Source organism: Mustela lutreola, chromosome 17, assembly GCF_030435805.1.
Source record: "Mustela lutreola isolate mMusLut2 chromosome 17, mMusLut2.pri, whole genome shotgun sequence".
Classification (NCBI taxonomy): domain Eukaryota; kingdom Metazoa; phylum Chordata; class Mammalia; order Carnivora; family Mustelidae; genus Mustela; species Mustela lutreola.
The window spans coordinates 5504004-5520704 of NC_081306.1; the positions used below are offsets into that span (position 1 = coordinate 5504004).

Consider the following 16701-nt stretch of genomic DNA (forward strand, 5'->3'; position numbering starts at 1 on the left):
CTCTGAACTGAAAGGTATTTAAACACCCACAAGAGGGCAGTGACTAAATATATGAGTATTATGTGCACGTGGATTATTAGACCACCAGAATGCGACAAATTTATAGAAACGGACATGGACATGTATCAAAGATGCGATAGTGTGGAACCGTTTGTAAATGATGATCCCATGTGTATAAAAAATAAACAACATAACCTGTTACACACAGAGAGAAAAGCAAAGGAACATTCGACATTATCTTTAGAGAGTGATAATTGGGCCCTTCTATGTTATCTAGTTCTCTAGTGATCAAATTTTGCTTAACTTCATTGTAAAAAAAAAAAAAGCCTGTGAACACCAAAACCATCACCGACTGCTGCTACTAGTTAAAGCAACCCCTTTTTGCAGAGATCCTAACCAAAGCATGTATTTTTTGTGTGACTTGGGATGGGGAGTCAAAGGAGACAAGGGGAAGCACACACAGAACCTGGGGTAGGAAAGCAGCAGCCTGCCCAGGGAGAGAGGGCTCTGGCTATCTGCAAGCGTGCCCTGTGTTACTGTACACTAACACGGCCCATCAGCCTGCCCCCCACACGATGAGCAGAAGCACACGCACGGAGCCCCTCTTCTATGTTCCTTGCCCACAAGACTCACAGAGGCCCTGGACATGGCTGTGGGGAGAGGAGATCCAGCAAGTTCCTTTCTGCAGAAGGGCTCTGAACATCACCACCTGGCAGCATGCTGGCGGGGGGATTCTTCTTTTCCTTACAGCAATTCTGACCAGCAACCTGTGAAAGCAGGAATGCCTAAAATAAGGCCATGGTATGAATGACCAGGAGCCATGGTGACACCAGGACAAAGGCTGACTGCATTTCCTGAGACAGGAGGAGAAATAGGGCCAGAAAACACAGGACTCCTGATCTGACATTCAGTAAGCGGGAGCCTGGATACCACTGCAGAGGGTAGGAGTATAAGGAGAGGGAAAAATGTGTCTCTCGGGGGGTTGAAGCCGGACAGTAACAGTAGGGAAGAGGCTCCGGACCTCCAAATCCAGTCGCCGCAGGCTATGCTGGGGCCTCCCCCCACCACCCAGGCAGCACTGCCCTCAGGAACGCAGGTTTGAGGGACCTCCTTTCCACCCCTAGGAAGAGCTTCCCTACCTTGTTGGTAACCGGAGCATCACCGAGTCCTAGAAGGAAGAAACAGAAAGATGCGCACCAGTAACTCTACCTGACAGGAGCTAGAGATTGATACCATGTTCACCCTTTCTAGAACACAGAGAAAGCCTGGGCAAAGCAATTACCCAAAATCATTCTCAAGTCATCCGTGGCAAATCTGAGACTAAACGCGATGGGGACCTCCCAGGATGGCAGCGCCCCTTTATTCATTAGGGGATATGTTCTAAGACCCCGGTGGATGTCTGCAAAGGCAGATAGTAGCAATCCCTCCATATACTATGTTTTTCCCCACACATACATGTCTATGATTAAGTTTACTTTGTAAGTTAGACACTGTAACAGATAATAAAAATAATATGCTGCAGTAAGAGTTATGTGAATGTGGTCTCGCTCTCAAAATATATCATACTGTACTCACCCTTTGTCTTCTTGTGGTGGGAGATGATAAAATGCCTACGTGATGAGATGAAGTGAGGTGAACGAGGTAGGCATGGGACGCAGCCCTAGGCTACTAGTGACCTTCTGACCAGAGGTCAGAAGGAGGCTCATCGGCTTCCAGACCACGAGTCACTGAAACCACGGACGAGGGGGCTACTGTATACCCAGCTCCCTTTGAAAACAGGCATAGTCTCCCGAAGCGGAACCAGATTACTCGCTCTCCCTGGGAGTCAGGGCCATTCTGTGCCTGCTCCCCGTAAACACCCTCCCTCACCTAAGGCTGCCAGGTCCTGGTGAAGCAAGGATGGTGCCACAGTCCCGGCCTGCTCAGATCCACTGTCCACCTCCAAGTCAATCAGAGGGCAGCTCTTCGTGCAGCCTGCGGGTTTCTGAAAGACTACACAAGAGTCAGGAAAATATGTCAGGATGTGAGCACAGTCTCCACTTAATGCCCGTCAGCTTCCCAGAGGCGTCCTCCCAAACAGAAGACATCACACCGCCCCTCAGTGCCCCCCGTGGTGGATAGCCTGTGCCGACATCTGGAACAGGACAGGACGCAGCCAGAGGACTGCCTTCCTACCCCAGCAACTGGTGTCCTCTGCTAGGCATCCAGTCAACCTGGCCAGCAACACAGCTGACGTCTCCGCCTCACAGGCTTTTTGACAACAGCTCATCACAATCACTGGAGTGCTTGATAAAAACACAAACCCCCAGGCCACGTGCTAAGGAGCATTGATACAGAAGCTCCAAGCTGAAGACCTAAGAATCTGCGTTTTAGCCAGTATTCCAGATGATTCTGATGTAGTTAGCCACCAACACACAGATCTTTTTTTGTTTTGTTTTATTTTTTTGTTTTGTTTTTTTGGTCTCTAGCTCTCCTGAGTAAGCATTCATGAGAAGAGGAATCAAAACCTGGGTGCAAAATACCATGTGCTCCTGTGGAGAGCCAGAGACGGGCTCCAGCCCGCCCATCAGTTGGTGATGGCACATGTGGCAGAGGCTGGCTACATAAAACCAACTCTTGAAGGAAAGGGGAAAAAAGAGCAAGGCCTCTCATTTCCACACCACAACCCAGAATATTCTAAGGATCCATTTCTTCTCCAGGATTTGCAGGATGTCCGGGCAGAAGGTAAGAGAGGCTTCTTTGCACATACCTGTGGAGACAGCTAGGTCTCCCACTGCGCTGGTCACTGTGTTCCCAAAGATGACTCGGCCCTCCATCACCTGTTTGTACAGCAGAACTCCCTGGGTGAGGAGGTCATTTGCCTGGAGAATCTCCGCTGAAGGAGGAGGGGAAATTGAGAACACCCCTTCAGTTATCCACCAACAATCTCAGTCTTTTTAAAGTCATTCCAGAAAGCAGCGGCCACACAGCTCTACCAGGTTCAGTAGATCTATGCCTCCTGCTGCCAGATCATGTGATCAGACCCCTAGCAGACCTAGTTATTCAGTCCCTGAACCCCAACACCTCTCGTTCAAGATGCAGGAGAAACCAAATTTCTTCGCCTTCGTTCCCAATACCTTCCAACACAAGGATCAACACTTGAAACATGGCTATTTCAACTAAGAAACTAAAACTTTAATATTTAATTAACTTAAAAACAGTTTTGTCAATGTGAATGTGAATATTAAAGAGTTTTTCAGGGGGCGGCACCTGGGTGGCTCAGTCGGTTAAGCAGCTGCCTTTGGCTCAGGTCATGATCCTGGAGTCCTGGGATTGAGCCCTACATCATGCTCCTTGCTCAGCAGGGAGTCTGCTTCTCCCTCTGTCTCCTACCACCACCCCTGCTTGTGTTCTCAAATAAATAAAATCTTCAAAAAGATTTTTAAAAAGAGATTTTTTTGGTACTTTATTCACTTATTGGAAAGCTTTTAAGTGTGTAGGGAACAAACATGAATGTATGTTTTTACCTGTAATTTCATAAAATCTAAATATAGATCAAGTACTTCTGATGAAAACTTGGCATCCAAATTAAAATGTCATCTAAATATAAAATACACACTGGATTCCAAAAACTTCATAAGCTTTTGTGAAATTGGCTTCTGCCTATTTTCTTAACCGTGGACATAAGCTACAACATGGTGGTGTATTCACCCGGCAAAATGTTTTAGTTGGCACAGGCAAGTTGCTTAAAAATTTGATTGTTTTTGAGCTTACTGCAATCAGAGAAAATGATGGGTTCAGACCATAATCATGAAGAGATCATCAGAAACCAGGGGCCTCTTGACCACTACCCACGAAGTGTTCTTGCTTCCTCAATCCCTATTCTAACTGATCCTGAATCTGATCAAGCCCCTGATGCACTTTATAAGAAATATCAGCAATTTGTAAGAAGGGTCAGATATGGAAAAACATTAAATACCATGGGGCATGCCATTAGAACATTGAGGCCTAGAGAAACTTTGTAGGTCAAAGGGCATGTTTTTCCAGTCAAAACCAAAAGACAACTGACAGAATGGGAGAAGATATTTGCAAATGGCATATCAGATAAAGGGCTAGTATCCAAAATCTATAAAGAACTTATCAAACTCAACACCCAGACAAATAATAAATGAATCAAGAAATGGGCAAAAGACATGAACAGACATTTCTGCAACGACGACATCCAAATGGCCAACAGTGAAAAACATGAAAAAGTGCTCAACATCACTTGGCGTCAGGGAAATACAAATCAAAACCACAGTTAGACACCACCTCACACCAGTTAGAATGGCTAAAATTAACTAGTCAGGAAACGACAGATGCTGGCGAGGATGAGGAAAAAGGCGAGCCCTCCTGCATTACAGGTGGGAATGCAAGCTGATGCAGCCACTCTGGAGAACAGTGTGGAGGTTCCTCAAAAAGCTGAAAATAGAGCTACCCTAAGACCCAGCAATCGCACAGCTGGATATTTACGCTGAAGATACAAATGTAGTAATCTGAAGGGGCATGTGCTCCTGAATGTTTATAGCAGCAATGTCACAATAGCCAAACTGGATGTCCATTAACAGATGACTGGATAAAGACGTGGTGTGTACACACACACACACACACACACACACACACAGGAACCCATCCAAAAGAAAAAAAAAACAACCACGAAATCTTGCCATTTGCAATGATGTGGATGGAACTAGAGGGTATTATGCTAAGTGAAGTAAGTCAAGCAGAGAAAGACAATTATCATATGATCTCTCTGATAGGAGGAATTTGAGAGGGAGGGTGGGGGGCTGTGGTTGGAACGGAGGGAAAAATGAACTAGATGGGACCGGGGAGGGAGACAAACCTTAAGAGACTCTTAGTCTCACAAAACAAGCTGAGGGCTGCTGGAGGGGAGAGCAGTGAGAAGGAAGGGGGAGCCGGGTGGACACCGAGGAGGGTATGTGCTAGGGTGTGCTAGGGGGCATACTTTTCATCTAATAACAAAGAAAAAGAACAGAGGGGCTATCCATTAAAAAAGGGCTTACAAAATAGCAGCATGGCTTTTCTGAGTGATTCAGAACTTTTAAAAAAAAGGGAGGGAGGAGGAGGTGGGAGGGTTAGCACGAAATGTTGAGAGAGAAATGCCCAGGGAAATCTTAACACTATTTGATTACTTTAAAACATTTGGAATTTGCTTCAGAGAGAATGAGCGACGGGGGTAGAGCAGTACATATGCAACAAGAGGAAAAAAGATGGGTCATGTGCTAGCTGGTGGCTGTTACCCACAGGTGAAGGGCACACAGGGCTTACCCCACTATTTCCCTGCACATGTCCTGAAATTTTCCGTAACATAAAGTATAAAATATTTTAATCCCTGTCCGCAGGTACGAACATTCTCCACAGCCCCTACCATCACCCCCTCTGCTCCTCCTCAGCCTGCCTCATTGAGGTTGGTGGCCCAGCCCCTGCGGCACTCAGGTTGGGGAGACCTTCGAGATGCAGCAGTTCCTCAGACTTCCGTTAATCTTCCTTCGAGCATCTCCCTTGCGCCCAACCTTCACCGCACGTTCCCACCCCTCTCCACGCTTTCGGACCTGCCGATGACTGCTCGCTCGGGCCTCGAGCATCCTGGAAATCAGTTCTAAGCCAACACGGGGCACGCCCTTCGGAAGCCCAGCCGCCACAGAACCTGAAGCCCTTCTGTCTGGTCTCTGGCACCACCGCAGCCCAGCAGGAAGGGGCACGTGTGTTCTGCCCTCCGCGGTCCCGGCTGCGCCCAGAGGAGGGGGACCGCCTTACCCAGCGCGTCGTCGTCGTCCGTGGTCTCACTCGCCAGCCGGAACAGCGTGGGCCGCAGCTTCTCACAGCGCTCATACACGACCTGAGGAAACAGCCTGGTTTCACAGCAAGGCCCCAGATGCCTCCAATAAGCATACAGCAGAGTCTAGGGCTTCTGGAATTCTCCTGAGTCCATCCTAAATGCGTGACTGCAGGTTTGAAATGACATGGCTGTTACAGTGTCAGAAAAAGTTTGGGCTATAGTTACCTGAATTTTTAAAATAGTTAAAAAGATGACAGAAGCCTAAGAATCTCCCTTCTGAGCATGTACGATATTAGCTCTTCTCCAAGCTCCTTTCCTTGCCTCCTAGAAGAGCTTTAATAGTGGGGTAACCCCACATAGAACTCTGAAGAGATTCCTCTGCTTTAAAACTAACATCCAGAGGGCACCTGGGTGGCTCAGTCATTAAACGTCTGCCTCTAGCTCAGGTCATGATCCCGGGGTCCTGAGATCAAGCTCCACATCAGGCTCCCTGCTCCACAGGAGGCCTGCTTCTCCCTCTCCCAGTCCCCCTGCTTGTGTTCCCTGTCTCACTGTGTCTCTGTCACATAAATAAAATCTTTAAAAAAAAAAATAATAAAACTAACATCCAAACTCCCCATCCAACTGTTGTCTGATGCCAGTCTTCCTTTTCCAAAAACACTCCCTGATTTCCACTGCAGGTTCTCCCAGGACTAAACCTCAGTCCGCACCAATAACACCTGGGAAGTCTCACTCTCCTGATCGCAGGGAAGTGCCCTGGACAGCGGCACCCTCCACATGCTCGGTGTTGAGGAGGACGCTGGCTTCTGTGCATGTTAGACTTCCTTGCAAAGGAACCCAACTAACTTAGCACCGCAGTCCTCCCTGATGGTAGTGCTCCCAGCCCCCTCCCTCAGGGCTGGTGAAATGACCTCTCTGCTAGGGGAGTCCGGGAGAGGTGTAACCGTCCCTGAGAAGAACACACTGACCAAACATGCTTAAACATGTACTAGCAGCAGTATCCTCCTCTGGGGAGGGGACAATACACAATACACTTTCTCGAAGCCAAGCAGCTGGGGATGCCCGGCACCCGCTCAGGGTGGACGGTGGCCTGCATCTTTTTTCTGTTACCTCCCCTTCTCCAGAGATTGCCTGCAGTTCATTAGATGATGATAATTAGGTGATCTTATACTGCTTGCTCAGGCGCATCCTGCTTATCTATAATCTCCTTCCAGTCCTTTGTTGATTGCTATCTTTACCTAACAAATACTGGACTGAGGGGTCGTTCGGGAAGACAGTCTTCTCAACAGCTGGCCCCGGCTCCCTTTGTCTTGAAGCTGATTTGTTGGTGCCTCATTCTTGTCCCCTGCGCCATTGGGAAGTGGCAGGAGGAAGCAGGAAGGACCCCCCTTTCCTGCCACTTTGCTCTTGAGAGCGCCCTGCCTGTACGCAAGCGCACATCCGGCTCCACTCCCAGCAGCCCTACGTTTTAGAGAAGGAAAGAACAGCGGTGAGCCAGTGCTATCTGAGCAGTAGGTAAACCTGCCTGATTCGGCTTCCGTATTGGGAAGCCACTTGCTAATATTTATGTGCTGTTTTCCCCAAAGACGGCTCTGCCCATTACAAGGAAGAAGTTTTGTTTCACGCCACGTCTCTCCTGTCTCCTAGCTCGTTACCATCTTGGGTGGGGAAAGCTGTGCTATTTAGAGGCCCAGCATGCCAGCCTTGCTGATGGACTCCGGCACAAACTCACCACAGGGAGCTGGCTTTGGAGCATCTGCCCAAGCCCAGTAACCCTTCTGAGTACTGTCTCCACCCCCCCAGACGCAGAGGCCAGCATGATCTTCTCTGCAACTCTACCCAGTTCTGGCTATAGCTGATTGACCTGGGGTAGGTACGGGAGCCTTGCCGGACAAACAGATTGTTCTCTCAGGAATCTGGGCTTAGGAAAGCTACTAGTTTGTTTCTGCTAACTCTGTGAAATGGAAGGACAGGGAAACTAAGGAGCTACGTGAAAGCCATCTTTCCTGTGCAGAGAAGCACAAAAAGCTGGAAGCAGACAGAGAAGACAAATGTAGCTGGCGGAAGGAGGAAGAAGAGCAGAGCTGCAAAGACAGGCTTCGAGCGGCTGCCTCGGACAGCACTCCGCTCCCACCGCCATCTGTCTGCACGGGCGGTGGTGGCGCGGCTAGGACACCGACAGCCCCAGGGACAAAAGACAACACACAGATCAAACTCCCAGATTAAAGGAGAAAGTCCGACAAAGGACTGGTATCCAGGATATATAATGAACCCTTAACCACTCAAAAGAGACAACCCAATTAAAAATTGGGCAAAGGATCTTCAGCAAGAGGTTATACAAGCGGCCAAGAGACCTAGGAAAGAAAACTCAGCTTAACTCACCAAGGAAATACATTTCAAAACCACAGTGAGATCCCACTTTACACCCACCAGGAGAGCTATTACCAAAAGACAGGCAGTAGCAAGCGCTGACAGGATCCGGAAAACTGCGCCCTGCCATCTTGCTGGTGGGCCTGTAACTGGCACCATGGTTTGGCACACGGCTTGGCAAGGTGCTCAGACACTGAAACAGACCCACTAGATGATCTGGCAACTCCAGCTGCAGACACAGATGCGTACTGAAGAGAATCAAAAGCTTAAACTGCACACACAGAGAACTGGTAACAGATGTTCTCACAACATCATTCATAATAGCCGAAGTGGAAGCCCAAATGCCCAACTGATGGAACCGACAAACAAAACGTGAGCCAGTCATGCGGCGGAAGGTTACTCAGCCAGAAAAAGGAATGAAGTTTTAATACACACTAGGAGGTAGAGAAATCTTCCAGACGTTAAGTGAAAGCAGCCAGACTCAAGGCATGGTGTAGGATTCAATTTATACAAAATGTCCAAGGAGGAAGATCTACAGACACAGACCATGGATCAGTGGTTGCCAGGAGCCGCTGAGGTGGGGGGTGGGGAAAGGGGGGGCTGAGGGGAGTGGTGCAGATGTGTGCTAATGGGCCCAGGACTTCTTTTTTTTTTTTAAAGATTTTTATTTATTTATTTGACAGACATAGATCACAAGTAGGCAGAGAGGCAGACAGAGAGAGAGAAAGGAGGAAGCAGGCTCCCTGCTGAGCCTAGAGCCTGATGCGGGACTCGATCCCAGGATCCTGAGATCATGACCTGAGCCGAAGGCAGCGGCTTAACCCACTGAGCCACCCAGGCGCCCAAGGGCCCAGGACTTCTTTTAGGGCTGATTAAATTCTTCTAGCCAGTGCTAATGGCTGCTCTTAGGATAAGTAAATTCACACTAAAGGTGTTTTTTAAAAAAAAAAAAAAAGATGGAGGAGCCCCTGGGTGGCTCAATTGGTTAAAAAGCCTCTGCCTTCAGCTCAGGTCATGATCCCCAGGGTCCTGGGATCGAGAATCCTGTACGCAACTATACAATTGTTTATAGCAGTTTAATTCACAATCACCCAAAGCTGGAAACAACCCATTAACTATCAAAAGACAGATATATTGTAATACACACAACAGAATACCAGTCAACAATAAATAGCAAACTTGATACACACGCCACGAATGGATCTCCGTTATGCCAAGAGGGAGAAGCTAGAGAGAGAAGCCAGAAAGATAAAAAGAGCAAGAAGGAAAGAAAACTCTTGTTCCTTTCATACAAGTCTAGGAAGTATAAGCTAATCAGATCACGCAACGAGGCAATGGTTGCTTGGAGGACGTGAAGACACACAAGGAGGGGAGGCTAACCCAGGGGATGCGGAGATCCTGGGAGGCAAAGGACATGTTTACTATCTTGATTGTGATGATGGCTTCATGGACACACACATGTCAAAACACATCGAATCCGCTTGAAATACGTGCAATTTCTAACGTGTCACTTACACTCAATTCTACTTGAACTGATTTTGTAAAACCGGTACCTGCAAGGCCTCCTGGTCCGGCGGGGCCTGGCCGGGCCGGCGGTACACGCTCAGCATTTCCTGCAGCACCTTCACGTGGCTCCGTACCTCCTCCACAGCACTGACTCTCTTCGACACTTTCTCAGTTTTCTCTTGCTCCTTTTAGAGGAGAGGACACGGAGGTCAGGAGCAAAGGCCTGGCTAACGCATGAGCGAGGGACGGGAAAGAGGCACTCAGTCGGCAAGCTCTGGGAAGTCACTAGAACACCAAGTGGGTGGGAGTGTCCACTCAGTGGCGAAGAAAACGCGGAGCCCAGAATTCCTGCAAAAGGCAATGCAGTCCAGGGACCAGATGGCCAAACTGGACTCTGTCACTGGGACAGACACTGGGGTCTATGACATGCTTGGGGCTCTCGCAGAGTACTTGGAAAGTGCCCAGCAGGATTTCTGCTTCCCCTCACCATCCTGCTGTTCCCCTCAGGGAGCCCGCGGCTGTGTCCCCCTTCTGGGCCCAGAGGACACCATTCTCCTCGGCCAACTGTACACCCATTCCCTCCAGCGCACACACAGCGGAGTCAAATGCTGCTTCTGCAGAGCCCCGTGGAAAAACGCCCACCTCCTTGACCAAGTTCTTGATCAGCCTGTTTGCAGCCTGAAGATCCTCCGGGTGGTTGCTCTTCAGAAGCCTCGTCAGAAGCTGCAGGGTGAACAAGAGGCGGTGAGACGCCGTCCCCCCGGTTTCAGAGGGCCCAGAGCAGCAGCCGCAGCAACAGAATGCGGACTTCCCACACGTTCTCTTACCAAGTTCTCACAGTGAGGCCATGGAGGTATTCGGACTCCCCCCACAGACCCATGGGTTTCGACAGGGTAGGCAGGTGGAAGAAACAGCCCCCAGGAGACATCTGGCGAAGACTGGAGACCTTTCTGATTGTCACAATTGGAGTGCTACTGGCATCCAGCGGGTAGAGGCCGGAATACTGTAGACTCCCTACTCTCAACAGGACAGCCCCCAGCAGGAAAATTATCTGGCCCAAAATGTCACTAATGCTGAGGTTGTCCTGGCCCAGGCACCCTCTGATACACCTCGGTGATCTTGCAGAATGCCATGCCCGTGGGAGTCACTCAGTCTGCACTGATGGAGTAAAGGCTCTAGGGAAGCCCAGAGCATCTCGTAGCTTGCCCCAGGGACACAGGATTCTCTCTTTCTCCGAAGGCTGTGCCATCCCTCCTCTTCCTACCCTCTGCCTCTGCAAGGCACCGGCAGGAGAGGAACCAGAGGGAAAGACAGCCCAGAACCTAACATAATCCTGCTTGTTCTGACCCCATGGCCACTGAACCCCCAGGTCCAAGGGAGGGTGCAGCTCAGGGGTGCAGTCAGAGGCAGAGGGTCCGCAAGCCTTTGTCTCTACACTGCCTGGAGCTTCCCTGGTACTCATTTCCCAGACCCTGTGAGTGACCAAGATTGGTAATGTCCCAAGACACAGCCACCACCAGTGCTCAAGGGCCCTCTCCCCATGCAGAGGCACTCTAAAGCTATCCCCAGTTCCTCATCCCTCTCCTTCCTGATGTCTGAGGAGCAACAATTACTGGAGATGGTAGCAGAAGGAAGATGGGTAGGATCAGGCTTACTGGCACTGAAGAAAAAATGTGAGCGAACACACAGCCAGTTCTTTCCAGCATCTTCCCCCAATACCACATATACACTGAATACAACCACCCACCCACCTGGCCCACTTGGGTTATCCTTTTGTACCTTCCTTCCCTCAGGAATGCTCGTACAGGTAAGGCAGAGGGTACATTAACATGGCATTTACTATTTGGCCCATCCATAGAGAAGACATCCAGACCTTATGCTACCACTCTAAGAGCCTGCTCCAGAGAGAACTCACTAACCCACCTCCTCACATCCCCCCCCAACTTTGGTTCAGGGATCAGAGCACGTCTCAGGGGATATTTCAGGAAAATCCCTAAAAGAAGGGGTCTGCTGCCACCAAGGTCAGAGAGGGGCTCCTTACCTTGGACTTTTCTTCATCGGCATCGAAGATAGAGCTCTTGGGCCAGGGAGAAGGTGGAGGCAAAATTTTATCCACTGGTAGTTTAGGGTCTTGCTTTACGATGCCTAGAAGTTAAGATATGGTTATGGGTACCCACTGACCTCAGTAGGAAGCAGCATCAAGTCCAGAAACTCCTAGTTTCTGATGTCCCTGTCTTGTGCTGGTTCCTTGAAGTCAGCTGAGGGAGGATGCAGAGGCTTGGTCATACCCTGGGTCTGTTCCTTTAAGGTCATCGACAAGTGTGTTCCCAGTGGGACATAAGAAACTAGGAGTTTCTTATCAGCACCAGACCCTAAGGTTAGTGGGACACGGGCCTGACGCTATAAGAACACTGATCATTACATGCAGGTACATAACCTCCCAGGGCCCAGAAATTACTGTAGAAGCCACAACCCTTGACCCTCTCAACAACAGTGAGTACATGTGATGGAGAAAAACAGTCCATCCTGAATCCAGGTTCCTGTTTTTTTTTTTTTTTTAAGATTTAATTTTTTATTTGACAGAGAGAGACAGCAAGAGAGGAAGCACAAGCAGGCAAAGGAACAGGGAATAGCAGGCCTCCCGCAGGGAGCCCAATGTGGGGCTCAATCCCAGGACCTTGGTCATGACCTGAGCTGAAGACGGACGCTTAACAACTGAGCCACCCAGGTGCCCCATCCAGGTTCCCTCTTCTACAAGGCTCTGTGGACTCCCAACTTCTGCTCAGGACACAGAGAGGTACAAACTGCGTGACTCTACCTCCAACAGCACAGCACTGGACAACCTACAGATCGACCACTTTTCCTGAATCCATCACGGTGGAAAACACAGGGCCAAGAACGACCTGAAATCTAAGGGAAGGCAGGGCCTCCGAGGAAAGACGGAAGGCAACACCAAGGCGAAAAATTCGGATAAAGTGGTTTCTCAATTGTTTACAGGCTGGAGTGAGCAGGTGAGAGAGCACAGAACCTCTGAGGCCCACAGCAGCGCAGGAGCAACAGGCTCTTCACGAGGCCTCACCGGGCCCTCATGCAGAGACACGGCCAAGGCCTGCGGTCCCACTTCCGTCCTCTCTCCTCCAGAACAAGCACCTTCAACGGCTGGGAAGGACAACAAACCGTGCACCCCTCAGCTGTGGGAATAGACTGCAGCTTCCAAACAGAAAGGAAAGCCTTCTGGCCCTGGGGTGGGGGGGGCAAGATCACAAACAGGTGCTACCGAGACCTGGAGAAACAGCTCGGTTAAGCCTCTGCCTTTAGCTGAGGTCATGATCCCAGTGTCCTGGGATCGAGCCCCACATCGGGCTCTCTGCTCAGCAGGGAACCTGCTTCCCCCTCTCTCTGCCTGCCTCTCTGCCTGCTTGTGATCTCTCTCTCTGCCAAATAAATAAATAAAATTAAAAAATAAAATAAAATAAAACAATCTTTAAAAAAATCATTGGTCTCAGACTCTACTGTCCTACGCAAGATGCCCAGCTTTCACCGAGAAAACCACAAAGCACACAAAAAAACAGAACGACTGTGACGAGAAAATGCAATGTAAGCCACAGAGTCTGACCCTGTTTCTTCAGCATCTGGTAAGCATCTCGGATCTTGACATCCTCTGGAAACCAGACAGTCCAACTGAAGAGTATTTCGAGGACTCTTCCTTTAACCTTTTCTGTGGTCCAGGACCCCAGGTACTGAAAATAAAAAGGAAAGAATTATAGAGCTCAAAAGGACTTAGCCAGCACACGCTACCACGGCAGAGATGGCCGCTGAGGTCCAGGGAAGCAAGCTGCCCCAGGCTGGTGGAGATGGGCAGCAAGAGAGACCAAACTGCCTGGTGCCCAGCCCCAGGGTGCCTTCTGGATTTCTAGGAGTCAACCTCTGTAACTGCTCAAGTGAAGCCCACCGTATACTGGGCTAGGTTAGAGCCACAGGGGACACTCAGTTTTTGAATGAGGCAAGATCAGTAAAATGTATTTGGTCTTTATCTCTAGTTCCCAGCACAGTTTCAAAAACCCCTGGAATATCCTAAGTTTTAGGAATAGCTTTTATTATTCACCAGGAGCTCCCTTGGACCACATGTGAGTTTACGTTCACCATTCATGGTGGGCACTTAGTTTCAAGGGAAAGACTGGCCACTTCAGAAAAACCCACCAAACAACAACAGGGTCGGAACGTTCAGCCCAACTCCCAGGAGGGGCGGGGGCTGGAGACGGAATTCAAGCCTAGCTAATGGTTTTTTTAAAAAAGATTTTATTTATTTATTTATTTCAGAAAGAGAGAGAGAGAGTGAGAGAGCATGAGAGGGGAGGTCAGAGGGAGAAGCAGACTCCCCATGGAGCTGGGAGCCTGATGTGGAATTTGATCCCAGGACTCCGGGATCATGACCTGAACCAAAGACAGTCGCTTAACCAACTGAGCCACTGAGGCGCCCAAGCCTAGCTCATGATTTAATCAAAATGCCTACATAACTTCTGACAAAAACTCTCCAGCAAGGAGCTTTGGGGAGCCTCCTGATTAGAACACACGGAGTTCTGGAGGGTGGTATGGGGACTCTGCTCCCCATTCTCCCCAAAACTTTGGTCCACGGATCTCTTGCACTTACATCCTTTATAGCAAAAGGATAATAGTGAGTATTGTGCTTTCCTATCTTTTGTGAGTCTTTCCAGTGAATTATGAAACTATGGAGGGAGTCATGGGAACCCCTGAATTTGTAGTTGGTCAGAGGGCAGGAAGTAACCTGGGGACACCTGAAACCCCTTGCTGGTATGTGACGGAGGCAGGTCTAGGTAGGACCGAGCCCTTTGTGGGTAGGGTCTATGATAACTCTGGGTAGTTAGTGGCAGAACTGAAATGAACTGAACTATAGGACCTACAGCTGATATCAGAGAATTACTGCGAAGTATCCAAGAAGGGCTCCATCCGAGGACGGTGTTGCTGCCACAGGGGCTAGGAGAAGAGATGCAGAGAGCAGGCCAGAAGGGACATAAAACTGAAAGTCACACCTGCTATCTCTTGCCATCACCACCAGAAAACCTGTCCTCAAGCTTGAAGTTCCTCACCCTTCTAGATCAGCCACCCCAAGGCCATCTTTAAAGCGAGAACATGACAATGTTGACAACCAAAGGCAGGACTCAGCTCACGAACATGACCAGCATCCTAGACCTTGGAGAGTGCTGGGGAAGGCCATTGAGAAAGATGTGACTGCCGGCTGACCTGTGAGCGGACTTGGGCAAACTAAGGTTTCTCACCCCTTCTGCTGTCCTTGGAATGTGGACACGGCCGTGACATAGTGATGTGGTGTGGGGAACACCTACACAGTACCTGTCACCGAACTCCCTTAAGGCCTCTGTATCACTGAAGATGTGGCAGGGGTGGAGTCCTGCCACCACCCAGGACAAGTGTCATGTTCAATTCCAGATCACACTTGGGAAGCTCCCGAGGTTACAAACCAACAAGAGGAAAGCTGTCCCACGCAGATGGCCATCCCCTCTGTTCTGTCGCAAACCAGTGATCAGCCGACAGGCTCTGTTGTGAGCAGGCCTAGCTCTGGACCAAGAAGGTCTGGAGGCTGGGGTAGGTACAGCGCGGCGAGCAAGTGCAGTCCAGCCAAGCCCAGGCTGCTCACCTTCGGGGACAACACTTTGATCAGCTCATTCAGGAAGCGGAATTTGGCCACCTCGTTGTGGAACTTCTCCCCACAGTGGTTCACACACATCTCCAGCACCTGCACGGACACAGGAGCCCCATGAGGAAAGGGAAAACCACTGGCTTCAGGGCTCATCTCACAGCCAATGAATGTCTGCTGGAATCATGGCTGGTGTTTCCTCAAGACGACAAAGACACTGAAGTTTGAGGAAGGGTGACATTTTAAGATGAAGAAAAAATGCTACCTGCCTGTATGATCTGGCTATAAACACCAGGTCTGTGCCCAGGAGAAAGCTCAGAGACTGCCCCCCCTTTTAAGGAGACCAGGGGGCAGGAGACACTGGCTAGAGAATCCCGCCCTGCTCAGAGGCAGACACCTGATCTGTAGCGCACAAGGACTATTACACCAGAGGCTACTGGCTGGCACTCAAGTGGCAAAACGGGCCTGCACACATCTTCTTTGGTCCACACTCTTGTTTAACATTTACAATTAGTCACAGACATTGATAAATTCTGAGAACAGATTAAAAAAAAAAAATCTGGATTTCTGATTTCTCCTGGAAAGCTAAGTTTTAGCAACACTGGGCCCAAGTGGTCCTGTGCCACAGCTGCCCTCACACCAGCCTCGCGCTCTCCGGGGTTTCCATCCTCACCCAGCAGCTCACCAATTCGTGTGAGTGGTCAGGCCCCACTACGTGTGGCGCCTGAACCCGCCAGCCCTGGTCTCTGGAAGATGAAGGGAAAGAAAGCCTTCTCTTCCCCCAAAGGAGGCTCAATGCTGCTTTCTCGAAACAGACCTAGGATGGGGCCACCCGAGTGCAGAACTCGCTATTGGACACTCTCTGGCACGTGCAACAGGCCTGGGGTCCAGCGCTCTCTAGCTGCACAGGAGGGAAACTTAAGCGCAGGGCCAAGCCAAACTCACCGTTAAGGCATAAAGAGCTTCTTTCTCTTGCGGAGACTGGATCTTGTGGGCTAGGAGCCAAGGCGCGTGGGTTGGGCTAAGGAAAAACAGAGAGACCTGGGTTGTGGGTGGAGAGGAAGAAACCAACTGGTATGGCTCAGTACACTCTGTCACGTTGCCTCTTCCAGAAGCATGGGTCCCAAAGCAGAGGTGGAGTGACAGGCCCACAGCCCACACACCTGCCTCTGAAGGAGGCCCACCCACCCCTGCTGCAGCTAGACTACCGGCCATCCCCCTCCCCGCAGCCAACCCACGCCGACAACCTCAAGCTGTAAGCTCAGGGCCAGACCTGTGTGTAACAAGGTCGTGAGCGGCAGACCCTGTTAGATGACAAACACTCAGTACACAC

The 16701-nt window shown here is 49.9% G+C and overlaps 1 protein-coding gene across 2 annotated transcripts in view; it reads right to left on the reverse strand.

Moving 5' to 3' along the window:
• Window positions 1-16701, reverse strand: part of GGA2 (golgi associated, gamma adaptin ear containing, ARF binding protein 2) — a 32946-nt gene that overhangs the window by 7170 nt on the left and 9075 nt on the right. For both annotated transcript variants that reach the window (XM_059155436.1, XM_059155435.1), the window contains exons 3-13: window positions 16314-16389; window positions 15369-15467; window positions 13311-13434; window positions 11736-11839; window positions 10337-10417; window positions 9742-9879; window positions 5797-5878; window positions 2750-2875; window positions 1870-1992; window positions 1140-1168; window positions 634-767 (exon numbers count right to left, since the gene is read on the reverse strand). In XM_059155436.1, coding sequence (XP_059011419.1) covers window positions 634-767; window positions 1140-1168; window positions 1870-1992; window positions 2750-2875; window positions 5797-5878; window positions 9742-9879; window positions 10337-10417; window positions 11736-11839; window positions 13311-13434; window positions 15369-15467; window positions 16314-16389 — 1116 coding nt within the window. The remainder of the gene's footprint in view (window positions 1-633; window positions 768-1139; window positions 1169-1869; window positions 1993-2749; window positions 2876-5796; window positions 5879-9741; window positions 9880-10336; window positions 10418-11735; window positions 11840-13310; window positions 13435-15368; window positions 15468-16313; window positions 16390-16701) is intronic.